Genomic DNA, 20,242 nt, shown 5'->3' with positions numbered 1-20,242 from the left:
GAATAAAAAGGCTTCTATTAGGAATTAGGATTTACTTTTCTCCTTAAGGGTTAGCAGTAATTTTGGGAAGAAGATAAGTAAATAAAAGATAAAAAACTTTTGAGTGGCCTTCCCCAAGTAGTTGTTTTAAGGTTAGGAAAGCTGCTTGTTGACATCCACAGAAGGTGATTCACTCCGGGCTCCAGATAAGTACAGTTGCTTCAGATTTTTTTTTTTAAGATTTATTTATTTATTCATACAGAACTGGGGTACAGGCCAGAGATGTGGAGGGTGAGAGGATTCACCAGAGACAGAGCGGGGAGCAGAACAGGCAGATGGAGGAAGTACACTGCTGAGGGGAGCAGCGGGCTGGTCAGGAGAGGTCTGGCGCGCCATGTGGATCTCCTCAGGGACAGGCGGGGATCGAACTCATGTGGAAGTGGCTTAAGCTTCTTAGTGCTGGCTTTACCCGCTGCTCCACCAGGGAGGGCCCTGCTTCAGATTATTAACAAATAATTGAACTTTGTATTTAAATTTGAAAATTTGTCATGGCTTAAGAATGCACAGTCGGGTCTCTCTGTCTTGCTCCTGACAGTAAGGTGATAGGTATGAAATTTTTGTATATAATCTTGTCAGTATGCATGAACGATTCTGTTAAATCTTGTCCTACTACAATGGGTGAGCGTCAGTGAAATTTTTTTTTTTAATGTCATTGTATGGACTTGGTTCCAGGTCTCACCTCTTTTTGGTAGCTGTCTTGGACAGATAAAGACATTTTCTTACTTTTTAATCTATGTTTCTCTGGATATAACATTAACTTACATAAACTGTAAATATCTTTAAAGTTCTGCAAATTTCTTAAATTTTGTTTTGCATCTTTTGAAGTTTTAGTAGGGTCTAAATGCCTAGAAAGGATTATAAATGTCCATAGCTTGAGTAGTAATTCTTGTCAAATATTAATGGGCAAGTTACTATTTTGACAAATTATTTCCAGTTCCATTCAGTACTACTTGTTTCTGATATTGGTACAAAACTTCATTGTAGCAGAAGTCTTGAACAGTTATTTTAAAAGTTATTTCTTAAAGTGGGTTTGTTTCACCATTTGTCAGAAGGTGGAGGAGGAGATGGGTGGCAGTAAAGGAGGCATGTTTTCTAGTGACTGAGTGGGAGGTTGTCTCTCCTCTCTCAGAGAATCTGGCGATTGTTAGTTTATTAGTCTCAGATCAGAGAAGTCGGAGACTGGATACCTTAACCTAGCGTAATACCTGCCTCTTGTTTATTTTAAATAACTTTACCACCATAAGACTAGTATAAGATAGTTGAACAAACCATCTAGTTAAGGTTTAATTCTGTAATTTCCTATATTAAGGGACCTTTACTGTGTTTAAAACGATCTCAGTCTTGACTGCTCTTGGGATCACTAGGGAATGTTGAAATTTACTGATAATTGGTATGAAGACCCCACCCCCTGAAATTCTGATAGGATTTTTCTGGAGATAATGTCTGAAGATTCACTGTTATTGAAAAGTACATTTAGTTATGAACCCTGGTTTATAGTTTTATTCCGGTTGCCTGTCTTCCTACCCCCCACTGTAAAAAGAAAAGCTTGTGAAAATTCCTGCTTAGTTTTGGAGCTTTTTGAATTACTCTTAGATTTATTAGAGTGTATTACCTTCTAAAACCCCAAAACTTGAGCTTAGTGATTTTATATACTACAGACCAAGACCACAGATTTTAGGTGAAGACTCATTTTTCTATAATGAAATTTTGATGATAAATCCAAGATTCAATGTGACAATTCTCTGTTAGTATTGCTTCCAAGAAAATTTCTGGCTGTGGTTGCCTGCTTAGGCAACCTAATGTTCTAGAATTCAACCTTATATCTGAAATTGAGCCAAAAAAGGCCTGAACTCCAGAAATAGGTGACCCAAAAGAACATTAAAATCTAGTCCTCAGGCTCTTATGCAGTTATTAACATGCACATTTTGACAGTTTTCTTTCTGATTTCTTTGTCTCAATGAAAAAATAGGAGACTGAAGATGTTTTTAAAAGGTCAAATTTTTATTGTTTAAGAATACAGAAAAAAAAATAATGTATTGCCAAAGTAATTTCTGAAATTCTGTTAAGCACCCTTCTATTCCATCCCCCACCCCAAAAAATGCAAACCCACCCCAAAGTGAAACAGCCAATACAAATCTGCAGAGCTTTTTAATGAGGTATGTGATACAGACATAAACTTAATAGCCTTGTTTCCCTGGAAAAAAGACATGGCCTTCGCCTTTTTTCCATATTTATTTATTAAATCCTATTTGCAGTGTGTTTCTCCAGCCTCATTGCTGCCCAAAGAAGTGAACTTTAATCTAGTTAAATTATGCATCAGCTGTATGTGGTGCATCAGCTATTCATCATGGAGTAACATGAAATTTGTAGTTGCACAACAAGAGCTGCCTGTTTCCTTCTTTAAAATGCTCAGTGACCTTTTTATGCCTCTTACGGTAGCATGCACATTTGTGATGAATCCGTAGTAATGTTGCTCTGTAGGTAGTTTTACAGCAGAGCAGATTCTGGAATCAAATAAATCTGAGATCAGTGACCTGTCTGGTTATTGGCTTAACTTTTTGTATCTTGATTTCCCACTTCTTCATGGATAATGTATTTAATGTGGATTTAGGATGAGTTGTAACTCAGGCAGTGACCAGTAAACCATTGGGCAGTGTCTTTGGCCAGTTTTAGTGCCCCTTGCTGCCCTCTATCATTCTCCATAAGCCCTCACCTAGTGTTTTGTTTTGGGCACCCAAAGTGTTAAATTTTCTCCAGACTTTGCTGAAATGTTTAAAAATTCTGTGATAGCACATAGGGATGTGAATTTCTGGTTTCTCTTAAAATGGGAAAATGCTGGCCTGAAATACTTCCATGGCAACAGTGTGAAGCTAGAATGTGGTTGCCTACTTGAGGTATTTCTATCGGTATACCTCAGGCCTTCTCAAACCTCCTGTTGAAGTTTTTATCTTTGCCTGGAGAAAAACAGCTTTTAGGAGTGTCCTCCACATGACATTTGACCCCCTCACATGGTCCTGTGTGAAGTTTTGGGCTTTCCTTGTGGATTTGGAGTGAGGCCTTGTTATCAGTGACTTGTGTATGTGAATGTCTGAATTTTGTATCATGGGTAAGGTTATTGCTAAAGCTATTTATTTAAAATATGGAAGGTTGACTCTTTCCTTTAGACTTGTGGATGTGATATGTAAAAATAGCTCTGCTGCTCTACAGTTAACTGCTCAAGTACAGGTTATATTTAGCTCTGCAGCAGAGGTCTGTAAGACTGGCAAGGAAGGGCTTGTTGACGATAGTTGTGCTTCAGTCCGTCCTACCAGTGGTGCTCAAGTGGTTGCTAAGACCAGTACAGCATTTAAATTTTGATTCTTTGCCATTGACAGGTGTTATGCTTGGCATTTATACACTTGAACAATAAATTTTGTTGGGGGTTAATGCCAGTGTTATTTGTAGAACAGACAGTTGGTGGAAGAATTCAGTGTTCTCCTGAGTTGCAATAATTTGCTTACTAGTATGTGTGAATCCCTGCTATAGGCAGGGATAGTAATCAGTAAGGTGTTTTTGAGTTTTCTGAAAGAATGAATATGTGGAGAAAAAATAAATTTTAGATTAAGGGTCATCAGACTCTTGCGGATTGAGCTCATGGCCTCTTTTTGTATATCTTGGGAGCTCAGAATGGATTATATATATATATATATTTAAAGATTTATTTATTTATTTTTACATACAGAACTGGGGTACAGGCCAGAGGCTCAGGGGTGGTGAGAGGCGTCACCAGAGACAGAGTGGAGAGCAGAACAGGCAGATGGACGAAGTACACTGCTGAGGGGAGCAGCGGGCGGGTCAGGAGAGGTCTGCCGTGCCATGTGGTCACCTCCGGGGCAGGCGGGAATCGAACTCATGCGGAAGTGGCTTTAGTTTCTCAGTGCTGTGCTTTAACCCGCTGCGCCATCAGGGAGGGCCCGTATTTTATATATTTTTTAAAGGCTGGTATTTAGATATAACAGAGGATAATATGACAGACTAAGGGGCTCACAACACCTAACATTTTCTAAAAACAGTTTGCCTATCCGGCTTTTATTCTCTATGTCTGCATCTGCTGTGGTAATATTTCACTTAACCTCATGAAGTTAAGAATCAGTGAGTTTGTATTTTCAAAGTGTTTTAAACATTGCCTGGCATAAATGAAGAATACAAAACTGTACTCATGTTTAAATAAAAGAATAATGATCAGTTTTAATCATAACTATAAAAACTTGAGAAATCCTTAGTCTAGGGTTGAGGTGATAAACTGGTACCTGGAGCTAGTCTCCCTAATAAGCACTGTCTTATTGTTGCTTATTTAGCTATTTGAGATTTTATTGTCTGAATTATTCAGCTTATTTATGAGGATTTAATCTGTTAGTACTTTTCAAATCAGTTTTAGTAGCTAATTCTCATAATATCTTTTCAGCCTTCCCATTTAAAAGCTAGGTGCTATTAGAGCTGGGGACGGGGAGGATCTACCATTGCCATGTTTTCTGATGTTGGTAGTGCAGTCTAGAGAAAGTGGATAAAATCTATTATTTTGATTAGGATTCTGAAATACTGATTGGTAACTTAAAGGGGCATATATGTTACTACTTTACCAAATCTCCAAGGACTATGTCTAATATGTTAGCATGTAAATGGGATGCTTTTATTTGAAATCTTTACCAGAAAACTTTACTTGAATTGTTTTCAATAAGCTAACATTATTTTCTTATAGTTTGCAGTGTTGATGTGGGTATTTACCTATGTTGGTGCCTTGTTTAATGGTCTGACACTTCTGATTTTGGGTGAGTCAGCAAAATCTTTGGAATGAAAATTTGTATTAAAAAGATTGTCAAGCATTTTAGAGGACAGTATTCTCATTGTAGAAGTGTGTGTGCTTGAGATTGTAACCTTTAAATCTCTTTAAACTGTTACAATTTATTGAAATGCTATTAGTTCTTTTTAAATTTTTTTATTAATTTATATCTCTATTTACATTTCGTTTATTTAAAAACAATGTCCCCCCCCCTTCGCCCACTTGTCATCACCATAGTCCCCCACATTCCTCCCTCCCTCTTCCCGATCCCTGTTTGCCCCTTTCCCCTGTAAGATATCTCTGATTTATAATTGTCTGTAGCAGTACAATTTTGTTTCCCTATTTCTTACTTGGTTCTCTTATATATTCCTCCCATAAGTGAAACCATTCAATATTTTTTCTTTTTTCTTCTGACTTACTTCACCGAGCATGATCCCTTCTAGCTCTGTTCATTTTGCTGCAAATGGCATAGGTTTATCTTTTTTTGGTTGCTGAGTAGTATTCCATTGTGAATTTATACCACACCTCCTTTGGCCATTTGGGTTGTTTCCAGGTTTTCCCTATCCTAATAGTGCTGTAATAAACATAGGGGTGCATGTATCCTTTTGTGTCCTTTGGGTAGATCCCCAGGAGTGGAATTGCTGGGCCATGAAATGCTACCTTTGTTCTAAAGACCGTTCCAGCTAACCAGACACAGGGCAGTCTTATCTGACGGGGTGCACTCACCTCTCATCAGGGATTGCTATACTACATAGTCTGTGTGATATCATTTGAAGCTAGAATGGGTCCTGCCGTCCCCCTTGAGTAATTCTCCCCTTGCCTGGGTAGTGACTCCCCATAAGCAGTGGCAGTTAGGAGAGTCTTGGGTGTTTACTTTAAAGTTTTGCCATTTTGAGAATTTTTTAGTTTTCCCAAAGTCATACCACTCTTTCTAAGAGATTGTGTATTTACTTTTTCAGCTCTGATTTCACTCTTCAGCGTTCCAGTTATTTATGAACGGCATCAGGTAATTCCTCATTGGTAGACTTCAGGACAGAGAACTTACTCTATTAAGTGGAACTTACCCAATTGTTAGAACACAGTAATGGTTAACCAGCTTCTTTAGCAGTGGTAATTTTCTAATCATTCTCACACATTTCTCTTTCAGGCACAGATAGATCACTATCTAGGACTTGCAAATAAGAATGTTAAAGATGCTATGGCTAAGTAAGTATTTTAAATCTGCAACTTTTTTATACTAAGGAGAAGGCGCCCTGGACTTGGTTGTAGTATCCTAGGTCTACGTTTAGAGCTTAATGAGTAGCAGATCTCCATCAGACCTAAAGTGTGACATCAGAGTTGCTAAAAAAATTTCTAACAGTTGAGTCATTAATTTCTGGGTTTGCTATGTGTATTTAAGTCTAGTAAATAAGGCAAATGTGGCATAATTACAGCCTGTAGTTTAACAGCCGTAGGATTTCGTGTCTTGTGTAAGCTAAGCAATATTCAAGTATAAAAGGTTCCCAGCTTAATGATGGTGTGAAAGTGGATACATGTAATGGAAACCATGCTTCAAATTCTGGTCTTTTCTTGGGTTATGGACATACTCTGTTACCTTCTTGGTGCAAAGAGAGTAGAGAGGCTGCAGAGCACAAGCTCCGTTAGCCACGCAACCCCAAAGCTAGCAAACCAGCACGCACTATTCTGTATGAAGTCTCATCAAGTATGTGACCAGCTCTTTATGATAAACAGGCTTCGTGTTTATTGGGGCTGGTTTTGCCCAACAGTAGGCTGATACTGAGCGCGCCTAAGGTGGGTATACTAAATCCATTTTCTTAGCTTATCTTTTCAGTTTACAATGCATTTATCAGGACGTGAAAGTTGTTAATAAGGAAGTCCTATTACTCTTGTAGAATGATATTTGAAGGACTAAACAAATACTTCACAAATTTTAAGTACTTACATTTACCTATTTTTCCCTCCTTCTCATTTGTAGAATCCAAGCAAAAATCCCTGGATTGAAGCGCAAAGCTGAATGAAAAAGCCTGAAATAATTAACAGTAGTTTATCTTTAAGGGGATATTCATTTGATTACATGGGGGAGGGCCAGGGAAGAATGAAGCCTTGACATTGCAGTGCAGTTTTACAGATCTTTATTTTTAGCAACGCAGTGTCAGGAGAATTACCTGTCTGACTGCCATGTGTGCATCTTAAGTATTGTAAGCTGCTATGTATGGATTTAAACCGTAATCATATTTGTTTTACCTATAGGAGGCACTGGTAAATAAAAACGATCCGAGAAAGCTGTATGTTTTGGAGATAGTCTTGCTGTATTTGGGGAATTGCAGAGAAAATGGAGCTGAAAAACATAACTTTTTTCCCACAGTTTGTGCACTGTGTATGGTCTGTGTAGATTGATGCAGATTGTCTGAAATGAAATGTTTAGGCGAGATCATACCACTAAGGCAGATAATTAGAAGCTGCCTTTCTGGTATGTTCTAGGTGTATTGTGAATTTTACTGTTATATTAATTGCCAATATAAGTAAATATAGATTATATATATATCTATATATAGTGTTTCACAAAGCTTTGACCTTTACCTTCCGGCTGCCCCACAGTGCTTGAAGTGCTTGATGTCAAGAGAGTCACTGGTCATAACGTCTGTAGTTCCAAAGCACATAAGCTAGAAAAAGAAAATTCACTTCCAGGAGCACTATCATCTGTTTTCAACCTGAAATGCCACGCACTTAGAACTCCTCATGTAAAAACTTCATTGCACAGACTTACTGTAGTTAGTTTTGTGACAGACTCTATGGACTGAATCTAATGCTTCCCAAAATGTTTGCAAATATCAAACATTGTTATGCAAGAAATTATAAAATGAAGATTTATACAATTGTGGTTTAAGCTGTACTGAATTAAATCTGTGGAATGCATTGTGAACTGTAAAAGCGAAGTATCAATAAAGCTTATAGACTTAATTTATGTTTGGTATTTTAGTTTCATTAAGCTGTAGCAGGTACGCAAAGGGTAAGGCCCCCATTGCTTGAGCTATGTGCGGCTTATGGTGCAGCTGTGTTTACTTTGAAGACAAAAGTTAACAGAGAACATATTTACATAATCAAATTTATTAGACACATACCAAAATGATAAGTTAGGATTTTTGTATTTTGATAACTGAAAATAAATTCATGCACTGGTATTTGAATAATTTAACATAAAATCATACCATATAAATGTTTACAAATAAAATTTAAGAAGTTTTCTTGACACACAGACACTATTGCTGTTTAGATATAGTTGTACATATATCATTGTTTTTCCATGTTGTTATTTCAATGCATGATCCACTCAGTATGAAAGGTTAGCAGTGGTACAATACAGGCAGACATGGTCATCCTGCACGTCACCAGTCACGTGGTTACAGGAAACAGGATCAGGACTGTGTACAGACTCCGATTGTGGGCCCAGCAACATACCAGGGGATTAATGTAAGGCATTAATAAACTGGCATATAAAAATAGCTTAATGAGCGCCCTAGTCCAGTTGGAATGCTGAAGCACTTCTGTGGTAAATGTTAATCTATTTGAAAATTTCTAAACAGAGAACTGCGAATACTAACACAATATTCAGAACTTAATTCACTGACCATAAAGACTTAACTGGTGTGTCTGTGCTGAGCCCCAGCCCCGGCCTGCCATCCAGTGCATAGCAGACCCCTCCATGGCAGCTGGGCCAGCTGTAAAGTGTGACCGAGGTGGTCTGGGATGTCTGGGTTAATGGCCAAGTCACAGCCAATGTTGTCATCCAGCCAATTCTGAGCAACTCCAGACTATTTTGATTTATAATCTTGATTTATCAACTCAGTCTGAACTTACCCAGGCATGATGTGACTTGAAGCAAATCAGTGGAACCAAGTATCCTGCACTCTGGGAGTGATAAACCCAGCACCATGTCCAGTCACCTCAGTTATTAATATTTTTAAGTTTAATGTGACAAATTTAAACCCACTTGAGGGTTTTTTTTGTTTGTGTGTTTCCATCTTATAGTTGGTTGATTTTATTTCAACTCTATTGTGGATTCGTAGGTTTGGCACTAAACTAACAAAAACCTGTTCTACCTCCTTCCTCCTGAATTTAAGTTCCGTCCTGCTCACCTCCCTAGAGCCACCATTTCCTAAGTAGGTAACATATTTCTCACTCAGGAAGCCTTGACATAAACAACTGACGTGGGTGACACTGGAATCAGCTAAGGGTCTTGTAGCCCTCCTCAGTTTGGAGATTTTAGCACCATATTTCTAAAGGAGACAATTTGTGGGAGGTGAGATGGCAGCCCACACAACTAGAAACTTTCAAAGGCACTTAATGGATATAAAACTCTGCAAATGAAACATTACAAAATTAAGTTTCTCAACTTTTTTATACATGGCTCATTTGGTTTTGAAAGCTAAGTATGGAGAACAAACTATCAATATTTCTAGGACTTCTTACATCTAACTTAAATTGTCTTAGTCAACTTATTTGTAAAAATGAATGTATTTAAAGTATATAGAAATAATAGCAAAACATCTTTTGTAAAAGTTTTGTTGCAAATCAAAAGCTACATATTAGGGTAACTGAGGCTTTAAATTTTGTCAGAGGGCTACATTATCAGCATTTTTTTTTTGTCAGGACATACAGTTTTCAGTCTCAGAGGCAAGCAGTTTGAACATCTAGAACTGACCTTCTTTCTTGGCATTATACTCTTGGAAACTCCAGACGATGGGAGCAGCCACACCACTTCACCAGCACTTAGAGAGTTATGCAGCCTGCAGCATCGGGGTGCTTCCCAGCAGCTGGCTAGTGGTTGAGGACCCTTCGTCACTGCCTATGCAGTTGCTGGGTGGGAGCAGCAGCAGCAGCAGCAGTAGAAGAGGTTTCTGGCATTTATAGGCATCGCCACACAAATACACTGAAAAAGCAGACCATAGTTACTTTGCATGGCTAGACATGCTTTTTATCAAATGACAGAAAACAATTCCTGCAGAGTACTCGAGTGAAGCTCAGCTGATGGTTAGAACATCTATTTTGAAGTCAAAAAGCAAACTAGGGACCTTGGTATCAATTCTAGGTCTGCTGCCTTTTTTTTTTTTAAAGTTCTATTATGTTGTGTTGAGTCTGGTTGAGTAGCCTGAGTGGCTGCTGAATTTGAGGACTTTGGCAACCTGACTTCACACTATCTCCCTTGTTAACTTTTGAAATGGTTTTATCAGTTCCACTACAGTAGAAGAGCACTTTGTAGTGCTTAGCGTAGAGCCATGGTCAGAGCATGCTCCCGTGATTGCCAAGGGGCCCTGTGTTTTAAAGGCTGTCTAAACCTTTTTATAGGAATCTAGTCACCTTATATCTTTTGCACTGGGGTGACCAATTTGCTGTCTTTTACTGCTAGATTGTTCACAGAGTTTGGCTGGCGCTGGTGCTGTTTGAAGGGGTGATTACATTTCTGAGGGAGCTGCTGCCAGTTTTGTCTCAAGGGGTCCGGTGCCAGCAGCTGTTGGCACCGGAAGCTGTTGGTGGGTCAGTTTTCTTCAGTGATTTTTGTTTTACCTGAAAATGAGTTGAAATTCTCTACATGTACTCTATATAAATTCACGCAAGCTATTAAAAAATACCCAAGTGCATGCATTTCTTCACTCTCTGCTCCCCAAGACTTTAGCTTGGGCTAAACAGAAACCAGTTTATTTGTATTTCCATAAAGCCCTTCAACTGTCAAATGTGGAGAAGCTGAGTGACTCAGAATAACCACGTCTTTCACCACACTCCAAATTTAAAAAAGTGGTGCAGGGAGAGCAAAGGCCCATTTCACTGAGTGGCAGTTTGGGCCAAAGCAGCTCTAGCTCAGGAGCCCACATACTTGGGTCCTGCTGACTAGCACTGGGGCTAACATGCACTCCTCATCCAAGCTTGTGTCTAGTCAGGTGACCCTTGCTGGGCGTATTTCTCAGGGTGGCTTGTGATCTATATTACTGATATTTAAAGATCTCGGTTGTAGATGAATCATTTAAGAACCAGTGATCAATTGGGAGTTCGTATAAGACCTCGGAACACAGTCATTCTAATCTGGTGATATGCAATGATGCCACGAACTGTTAGGAGGCCCTAGTAAACCGGCTTTTGTTTCCCTCAACCGGGCAATGCTTGGAGTAGGTGCCCCACCTCCTGGGCTTCTCACCAACCCGGGGACAGTGCTCGCTGGGTACTAGCCAGTGAAGATTTGGGCTTTGAGATTAAGCACCTTGTTTTTAGAAAGTCCTTGTCTTCATTAGGACTCATCAAGTTTTGCTTACTACTCACATCAGTCCTTTACCAGGCCCCTGGGAAGGGCTGACTCTAGGGATGCCTGAGGTAAAGAGGGGGTGAGGGGGTAAGGGTCGAGCTTGGGGTATCAGCAGGTTTATGAGGTTGCTACCTGCAGTCATCTCCTCCAGTGCTGACCACGTACTTGTCATCATGAGAGAAACGGATGTTCGTAACATGAGCTGAGTGACCAAAGTAACGCTTGTGTTTTGCCTGTGAAGCAAAAGTGAATATAGATGGCTCAGAGGCCCCTTCTCCCAGTAACTCCCCTCATCCCAGAACCTTTCTCAACTCATGGGATTCCCATTTGGCCTGTTAGCCGTACTTGTGCTGACTTTCCTGTCTCATTCTTGCCTCACTTGTGGCCTTTTTGTCTACCCTCCTTTCTACCTTCTGGCTTCTCCAAAGGTTGCTAAAAAGGTGTTGCCAGATCTCCAGAGTTGGAAAAGATTCCTCTTGTGTTAAATTCTAGAGTGATCTCTAACTCAGACTGCAGAGGAAGACAGCCTGGGGCAGTACAGGGAGGTTACTCTAAGGAAGACTCACAAATTTTTCTGTGCATGGAAAATCAAAGAGCTTCACCAGCCCAAAGTCATCTCCTGTGACAATGTTCAGGCCAGCATGGGTCACACATGCGCAGTTGACATCAGCCTTGTCTGCATTTCGTGGCCAGATGCCAATGACTTCGTCTCCCAGAATGCTGTTCCAACAGGAAGAGGTGTTAGGAGGAGGTGTGAGGCAGCTTTCTGCAGTCAGCCATCCTTACCCAGGGACACGAGGAATATTTTGCATGAATCTGTAAGGTCATAGGGCTCTTTGGGTATGAAAGCTGTTGTCTCCCACCTCTGGACACTTGCCCCAGTGTTTACTGTTCTCCTCTGCTGTGGTTCCTTACACCCCAGAGAAAAGTCCATCTCTGATTCCCTCCCAGCACCCCATAGGTCCTGAGCATATGCATGTTTGGGGGAGGAGTGAGGTTTCCAGATTTCAGGGGGGTTGCCCCTTTCTCTTGAATTGGCAAGGCAGTGTTTTCTGCCTGGGGCTTCCCGCCTCGTCCTGGCACCTGGGCTAACCAAGAGCCTGGAGGTGGTTTCTGTTAGAACTTAACGATGGGGTTAAGGATTTACAGGATGGATTACACTAAGAGGTTCTCCATGTTTCCAAAGGCCAGGTCAGATCAAGCTGTGATTCAAACTAATGCCAAGAAGCTTCCGACTAGTAACTCCCCAAAGAAATAACTCCATGTCTGAGCTAGCTCAGACCCCAACCAAACCTAAACCGGGAAGCTGAATCTATGACCAGAAATCCCTTATGACCTTTCCCCAGAAGTGTTTTCCTCATTACCTTGTCCAGGAGGCCCAGGTGATCTTCTCAATGACCACAGCTTCAGTTACCTGTTTCCCCAAGGGGACTTCATGTACCTGACGCTTGTAGGCTCCTGTTGACACCTGCCAGGGGAGGGAACCGTGTCCATTTGCCTTCTTCCCAGTCTAAGGAATGTGCTCTCTGGCAAGCTGTTTCTCAGACACTGGTGCACACACTGCTCCCCCAGGACTAACCTAGCCACCCCAGAGTTTCCCACTATTTAGGGAGTGAGTTCAGCTCCTTCCCACCTCTGCAGGCCTCCACACAGATGGCTGGAAACGTTCCTGCCCCTCTTTGCTGGCTGCCTCCTCACATCCTACAGACCTCAGCTTAAATATCACTTGTGTAGAAACAGAGTAAATCTAAATTCAGCACCTGTTAAGTGTTCTCACAGCACGCTGTGCTTTTCCCCATTGGCACATAATCACAACTTGGAGTTACACATATATTTTGTAATTATCAGTTGAATGCCTGTCATCCCCATGACACAGCAAGCTCCAGAGGCCCAGGCCTGGTGTGCCCACACAAAGTCCACCATAGTGCCTAGTTCAGGAACTATTTGATGGAGAAACATGTCTGACCTTTCACAGTGAATGTGCAAATGCACAAAGGCATGTTTCTTTGAAGTGCTGGAGAAACCACTGTTGGGTTTCCAGCTGTGAATCCCAGAGATCGGGCCTCAATCCCTTCCCACTGGTCGGTTCCACCTGGGACCCAATGACAAACTCTCTAGGCCCATCTGTCTACAATCAAGGTCCCCAGTGAAGGGAAATGCACAAGTGTAAAATAGCAATATAGGAACAGCGGCCACCCCAGAGAAGTGGAAGTTAGGAAGCTTGAGAGAGGAAGATTAGAGATGGTCATAGTTTGTGTTCTCTTCTTATTGAAGAATAACTACTTTAAATTTGCATTCAACTTTTTTAAACACACTAAGCCTGTGCATTTACAAACTAGGAGAAAAGTAATAGTATTTAAAGGGTCCCTGTGATCGTTAAGTTAGCATACTGCCTGGCCCATAGTAATCACTCAACTAATAAAGCTCTCATTATTGTTACTGTTATTTTTTTAAAGATTTATTTATGTGTACAGAAGTGGGGTATAGGCCAGAGGTGTAGGGTGGTGAGAGGATTCACTAGACACAGAGTGGGGAGCAGCACAGGCAGACTGACAAGCACACTGCTGAGGGGATAGCGGGTGGGTCAGGAGAGGTCTGCTGCCGCGCCATGTGGATCACCTCTGGGGCGGGGATTGAACTCATGCTGAACTGGCTTTAGCTTCTTAGTGCTGTGCTGTAACCCACTGTGTCACCAGGGAGGGCCCTTTATTACTGTTATTTTTGATTGTCCCAGATATCACTAATCCCAAAGCATATACCTGAATGTATTTGCCATCTGCGGAAAAATCCATCTGAATGACAAAGCTTGGGATATCTTTGCAGTAGCCAATGCGATTCAGGCTTGTACCCTGAGTGAGGTCATAGAAGTCAACTGTGTGCTCAGAAGAACCAATGGCTAAGAATCTGCTGTCAGGACTGATTCTAGAGAAAGCAAACCAAGAGCATGGTCCATAAGGAGAGTTGTTGGGGGGTGGTCTGCTCAAAGGCAATGAGTTCTCACTTCATGTCTCACTTTGAGCAACTTCTACATTCTATGGACCTGCTCTGAATCAAATCCCATGGAAGTGAGGGGAAGATAGAGACTTGAGGCTCAGGAGATATAACAGGAGGGAACGTCAATAACAAGAAAAAAAGTTCAAAACACTAGCATCGACTATGTTAGGACAGTGGCCAAGGAACTCATGACCCCTACAGCTCATTTCCTAGGCTCAAAACATGAGCATAACTATAAAACCCCTGATGTTTTCATCTGGTGGCAACCCTTTTTGGGACCTTAGCTGCGTGGGAGCTACTCCGCTTCTCACCTATCCTACATAAATCATCAAAGGCCTGCTCGTTGCTGGCTGGAGCTGGTCTATGTCTTTAAACAAGCCCTTGCGCTTGCCTGCTGCTGTGTGCATGTGGTGTTTCAGTCTTCAACACACCAGCCTTGGCTCCTGGCTTCTCACACTGCATCATAGAAGGAAGGAAATGGTTGTCTGCAGCTTTTTGTGAAAGGGTATTTAAAGACGTTTTTACTATACTCTTAACTTGGTAAAATTAGCAAAGACATGTCTGAGAATTAATACATAAGAGGGTCTCCTTTCATCATTGGCTCATTAAAAGGAACCCTCTCTCATCCCAGCCCTTGCTCTCTAGAATCAGAACTGCTGGGTAGGAAAATGCCCACCCTTCACCTTCAAGCCTACATCAGTAAATATGTACCTGATATCTTGGATAGCAGATTTCCGGTCTCGTTTTTTCCCCCAAACTTTCAGGCTGTTCACCAACAAGATGACAAACTCTCCATTCTTCATGCCAATGGCCACCATCTCGCCATCAGGGCTGTAGGCCGCACACCTGGCCGCATGGCCCAGGTTCACCTTATTTAGCAGCTTCTACGAGACACAGGATCACCTGAGCTCAGCCTCCTAAGCCGCTCTCAGGGGACCCTGCACCCTTGCTAGAGCAGTCAGACGGCCTGGGCGTTTCCAAATTTCTTACTTCTTACACTAACCGGCCCCAAATGCTGAGCTTTGGTGACATGTTTTGACCATAGCAGTTTAACAGACAAGTGGTTTTAGGGCAAGAGCTGGAGAAGTTTTCTATAAATGGTTCGGTAATGGACATTCCAGACTTTGAGTTTCTAAGGCCTCTGTTACAAGCCTCAATTCTGCAGCGTGGCACAACAGCAGCCACACACACCATTTGCATCAACTAATGAGAAACAGGCAGGAGGGAGAGCGACTCCTTGCCAAGCTCGTGCTGAGGAGGAAGCGTTTGAGCTTCTGCATCTGTTTGTTCAAATCCTAAATCCTGGCTCTATCAACAGATGGGCATTTTGTAACAAGTTACTTCTCTATATTCCCATTTGTAAAGAATCAATACAAATATTGACCTTGCAAGGTTGTTGAGGCCTCTTCTATCCCCGTATTAAATAAATGGTTACTGTTTATAACAAATAATCATGACAGCTAATTTCAACATTAACAACCAAACTTAGGTTTTTGTAAGTCTATTCTTTGAGTTCACACTGAAAGCATAACATTTACAAGTCATCTTGAAATAAAATGTTTGCATTATTAGAACTTAAGAACTGGTTTCAGATAAGCTTGGTAACACTAATCATTTATTTTTTTCAGGCTTTTCACTGTTATTTTATACTTCCACTCCAGATGAATTTTTAAATTGCTTTCCCAATCTCTAAGAGAAATCTTGTTGGGACTTTGACTGAAATGTTGTATTTGGGAACATTTGACATTTTGAGTTATTTTAGTCTCCTCATCTAGGGAAGATGACTTATTTACTTGTTAGGTTTTGCGAGTCTTGTCAAGATGAGAGAATATCATTCTCAGTCAGATTATTCCTGAAGGATAAACAGATCTGTCTGTATGAATAGGACTGCTGTTATTATTAAGCTCATCAGTTGCTGACCTGAAGCTGATCTCTTCCCCAGCCTCCCTCCACAGTTCGGCCTCCCTCTGCCCGTCTAGTCCAGCGCCTGCAGGACAGGCCCACTTGTAGAACCCACAGCCCTTTCCTTACCTTGTCAGCCAGGTCCCAGATCCTGGCTGTGCCGTCATTGCTGGCAGAAATGAAAATGTCCTTTGAGGGGTGAGTGGCCAGGCCCCATATTTCCCCTTCCATGTGTCCATCAATCAGGATGTTAGAAGCAGCATTTTTTTCACCAACTTCAATTATTTCTCCATCTTTAGTTCCCACTAAAATTTTTCCCTGTTGTAATAAAAACACCATTAGTAAAAAGGACAAATACCCTATGATTTCTACATAAGGTGTCATTAGAGTAGACAAGATGGTCGTGGTGGGGACTAGAGGAGGGAACATTATGGTTTAGTGTGTACAGAGTGCTAGTTCTGCAGGAGAAGAACAGTTCTGTGATGTCTGTACAGCACCGTGAGTGCACGTAACTCCACTGAGTTAGACTCTTTGCAATGGCAGAATGGTAATTTTATGTTATCTACATTTTTCCACAATTAAAAGCATCTTACAAATAACACTCTTAGAGCAACTTGGGAAGCACTTTGCTGATACTTGTAGTAAAACAGGAAGTTAAGACATTTTGTTTTTAACTATATTGTCCATGGTTTAATGACTTCTTTGCCTTTTCTCTGTCAGCCACCTTTTAGTACACAGTTTTTCATCATCCAGTTTCTGCTAGAACATTCACTATGGGGCAGGACAGTCAATTTCTGCTCTTAGGCAGCTCCAACCTTTCCAAGTTCCTACTGCAGGGCACCAGTGAACACTGTGGGCTGCTGGCCCCACCTCTGCGCCCATTTCTGCTGCATCGCCATATGCCTAGTGGCCCTTTTGAGGTGATTTTCATTGCTCTAAAAATTAAATTTACCAAAAACATTCCTTTTGGAATGAATTATGGAAACTCCAAGTCAAGTCTGTCTTTTTTTATGGCAAACACCCAGAAAGCAAATGATTAGACTGATGCCAAGTTAAATATGTATATAAGGTTTTTCACTGATTCAAAAAGATACCTGCACCCCCATGTTTATTGCTGCTTTATTCACAATTGGAAAGACATGGAAACAGCCCAAATGCCCAAAAATGGATGACTGGATTAATAAGATGCGGTACATATACACAATGGAATATTACTCAGCAACCAAAAAAAAGCAACACATGTCTTTTGCAGCAACATGGATGGAGCTGGAAAAGATCATACTCAGTGAAATAAGCCAGAAAGAAAAGGAAAAATACTGATGGTTTCTCTCATAGCAGGAATATAATGGAACAGGCAAGAAAAATAATGATAATGATGAACAACTAAATACCAGAGACATTTTATAGGGGTGGAATGGGGAATGGGATCAAAAACAGTGGGGGAAGGGAAATGCACTGGACTATGGTGATGGCACACGGGTAATTTGGTGATGGGAAACCCAAGGGGATTGCAACTGAGATGGAAAAATGCACAAAAATATGTAAAAATAAACTATTATAAAATTTAAAATATATGTATATAAGGTTTTAAATGAACATTTGTTTTCAAGTGCTCTAGAATCTCCCAGAGAATTAAAAAAAAAGAAGAAGGAAAACACACATCAGGGTCCATCCATGGAATTCTGACTTTGCAGCTGTGGGTGGGAACCTGAATATTTCTAACGTTTGGAAACTCCAGTTTTTTTTTTTTTTTTTGACATTTAGCTAAGGCATGACCTGAGTACCAATGGTTTTGAATTAGACAGTTTGGGGAGGTCTTTGGTCTCCTCCGACTGGCTGTACCACCCTGGCCTGGGCAAATTACTTCCTGTGTCATAGTGAATTATCACTCTGTCACAATAGTACCTAACATCTGCTGAGCGAGGGCAGTGCAAGGCCAAATGAGACACTGAGGAGACCTGGGGCATGTGTCCTCACAGCAACCGTGTGCCGGACACAGAAAGGCTGAGTGACATGCCCAAGGCCACACAGCCAGCTCTGCTGAGAGCCACCCAGGTCTGACTGCTGGGCTACCTCCCTGCTCTAGGTAAGTCACACGCTGGAGGTCTGTCCTAAGGATTCAACAAACAAGCACAGAGAAAGCAGTAGACTCTCCCTGGACTCCGAGCCCTGGCGGGGGCCCAGTGTCTGTGCTCACTTTGCCACGGCACACAGAGCGCACACACTCCACGGGCTGTCCTGTCTCCAGTTGGAAGGCCCGGCAGCGCTTCATCTCCTGGTCCCACAGTTTCACAGCACCGCCTTCTTTGGTCCTACAAATCAAGAGGAACTTGGCATGTCAGCCTGCAGCTAAACTTGCCCGTGCCCCTCCCCCCCAGTCATCTCATCAGGGCAATGGCCACCAGGGCCAGCATGACGGACCCTCCAGGGTGACCTTGCTTTGACTCTGTTGACAGGTCAACAGAACTTGGCAGTTTCTTGACTTGCCTTCAAGTGCCACTATCTTGAAAGGAAAGAGAACTGTAATCTAGAAAATCAAGCTATGTGTTTATTAGCTCAAAGGGGAGGTGTTTCTCCTATTTTTCTGCTTCATTTCCCAATCTTCCTGTCCCCACTGGAACCTCTGGCATCTCTTCTCACATCTCCCAATCAGTTGAGAGCGACACTTTATGAACAGGAAGTCACTCTGGTCTAGTCAAGACCCTTTCCATTTCTTACACTACCATTAAACCACCTCTCTCCCTCTTACTCTGGAAGGTTGTGGCTTAGGCCATCTCGGAGAGGGTAGGCTGGTCACCCAGATGCAGAAGAGACAGGACAACGGAAACCTGCATTTCCTCCAAGTTGGGGAAGACTCTGTCAGTTTCTCCCAATCAAGAGACCCACTGCTCCCAGAGGAGCTTTGGCTTACGGCCGCTCTTTTCCACCGGTCACTATGAGTCCATCCCGAAGGGTTGTGTACATTGTGAAGACGGGGCCAGTGTGAGCCTTGGCCACCAGGCGGATGAGGAAGTGGTCCTTCCACACATACACATCTCCATTGATGGCACCAGTGAAAGTGAGGTTGTTCTGTAAACAAAGGGACAACTTCCATACCAGGACCCTCAGCAGCTCTCAACAGGGCCCCTTCCCAGCCACCCACTCTTGTGTCAAGGAACCAGAGCCAGAGAAATACACACACACACACACACACACACGCACACTAAGGCTGACCTCCTGTGCCAAAGAAAGGCAAGAGAATTTGCAGGAAACCACAAAGAGCACAAGATAGGAAAGAGGTCTTTTTAGCTAGGGCTTCTGACTTCTTCACTACCCCATTTACATGAATTTCCACTCTGCCCACATGTGAAGCAGGGAAAAAGGTAAGATCTAGTCTATGAAGCATCTTTCCTGGGCTCATCTTTGAGGCTGACAAATCCACTCTTGGAGGACCAAGAGTTGGTTGTGTTTCAAATGTCTCCAGGGGAACCTGCATTGGTTAATAGCATCCACAGCCCCCCTAAGCATTGGCTGGTAATATTTGTGGGCAGGAGGGCTGGGAAGAGAAGGGATACTATCCAGGGGTGGAAAGGTTCCCCAGTGGGCTCTGTGGCTACTAAGCCCAGGCCTGAAGGCCTTGTCAGTGAACGAGCCCTGGAGTAATAAACTTGAGTGGGGTTCTTTTCTGATTAATGTGTGTGTGTGTGTGTGTGTGAGAGAGAGAGAGAGAGAGAGACGGGGGTGAGTAGAGTCGACTCACTAAAGTGTGCTGAGAAAAGGGAACAGTGGTTGCAAATAAGTCAGTAAAGGTAAAAATGTAGAAATAGCTTCCTACTTTGCAGCTTCTTGGCCATATTCCTTCCCCTCCCCTTGCCAAAACCCAACACAAACCCATGCCCAGAGGCTCAAGGTCCCATCTTGGGAAGCTCCAGCAGGAACTCACAGCACCGAAGGCCACAGAGAGCATTGTCTGCATCTTGGCGGCCTCCATGGACCCAATGACGCCTTTCTTGTAAAGCAGGGCGCTGCCAGCCAAGGTCCAGAACTTCATATGTTTGACCCCAACCGATACAAACTGTGTGTCTGAGTCAGGGCGGAATTCCACCACAAAAATGCGCTCCAGATGACCCCCTCGGCTGGCAACCTTGGCACCTGTGGGAGTGAGAGTATCTGGTGAGGTGGGCTGGCCCTGCATCTGTGCCAGGCAGTCAGCT

The 20,242-nt window shown here is 42.2% G+C and overlaps 2 protein-coding genes across 5 annotated transcripts in view; one reads left to right on the top strand and one right to left on the bottom strand.

Moving 5' to 3' along the window:
- Positions 1-7,823, top strand: part of RTN4 (reticulon 4) — a 60,819-nt gene extending 52,996 nt beyond the window's left edge. For all 4 annotated transcript variants that reach the window (XM_004691403.2, XM_004691402.2, XM_004691401.2 and 1 more), the window contains 4 exons: positions 4,778-4,847; positions 5,818-5,864; positions 6,006-6,064; positions 6,834-7,823. In XM_004691403.2, the coding sequence (XP_004691460.1) occupies positions 4,778-4,847; positions 5,818-5,864; positions 6,006-6,064; positions 6,834-6,876 (219 nt within the window). In that variant the 3' untranslated portion in view covers positions 6,877-7,823. The remainder of the gene's footprint in view (positions 1-4,777; positions 4,848-5,817; positions 5,865-6,005; positions 6,065-6,833) is intronic.
- A 1,854-nt stretch (positions 7,824-9,677) lies between these two features.
- EML6 (echinoderm microtubule associated protein like 6) overlaps positions 9,678-20,242 on the bottom strand; it is a 269,788-nt gene continuing 259,223 nt past the window's right edge. The window contains exons 32-41 of the mRNA XM_004691400.2: positions 19,972-20,180; positions 18,961-19,118; positions 18,247-18,361; positions 16,179-16,367; positions 14,859-15,031; positions 13,913-14,075; positions 12,518-12,621; positions 11,720-11,873; positions 11,286-11,386; positions 9,678-9,788 (exon numbers count right to left, since the gene is read on the bottom strand). Of these exons, the coding sequence (XP_004691457.1) occupies positions 9,764-9,788; positions 11,286-11,386; positions 11,720-11,873; positions 12,518-12,621; positions 13,913-14,075; positions 14,859-15,031; positions 16,179-16,367; positions 18,247-18,361; positions 18,961-19,118; positions 19,972-20,180 (1,391 nt within the window). The 3' untranslated portion in view covers positions 9,678-9,763. The remainder of the gene's footprint in view (positions 9,789-11,285; positions 11,387-11,719; positions 11,874-12,517; positions 12,622-13,912; positions 14,076-14,858; positions 15,032-16,178; positions 16,368-18,246; positions 18,362-18,960; positions 19,119-19,971; positions 20,181-20,242) is intronic.

The sequence above is a fragment of the Condylura cristata genome, unplaced genomic scaffold (genome assembly GCF_000260355.1).
Source record: "Condylura cristata isolate star-nosed mole 26May11 unplaced genomic scaffold, ConCri1.0 scaffold00031, whole genome shotgun sequence".
Classification (NCBI taxonomy): Eukaryota; Metazoa; Chordata; class Mammalia; order Eulipotyphla; family Talpidae; genus Condylura; species Condylura cristata.
The sequence above is the reverse complement of the archived record's forward strand: the minus strand, read 5'-3'. Positions and strand labels throughout refer to the sequence as shown.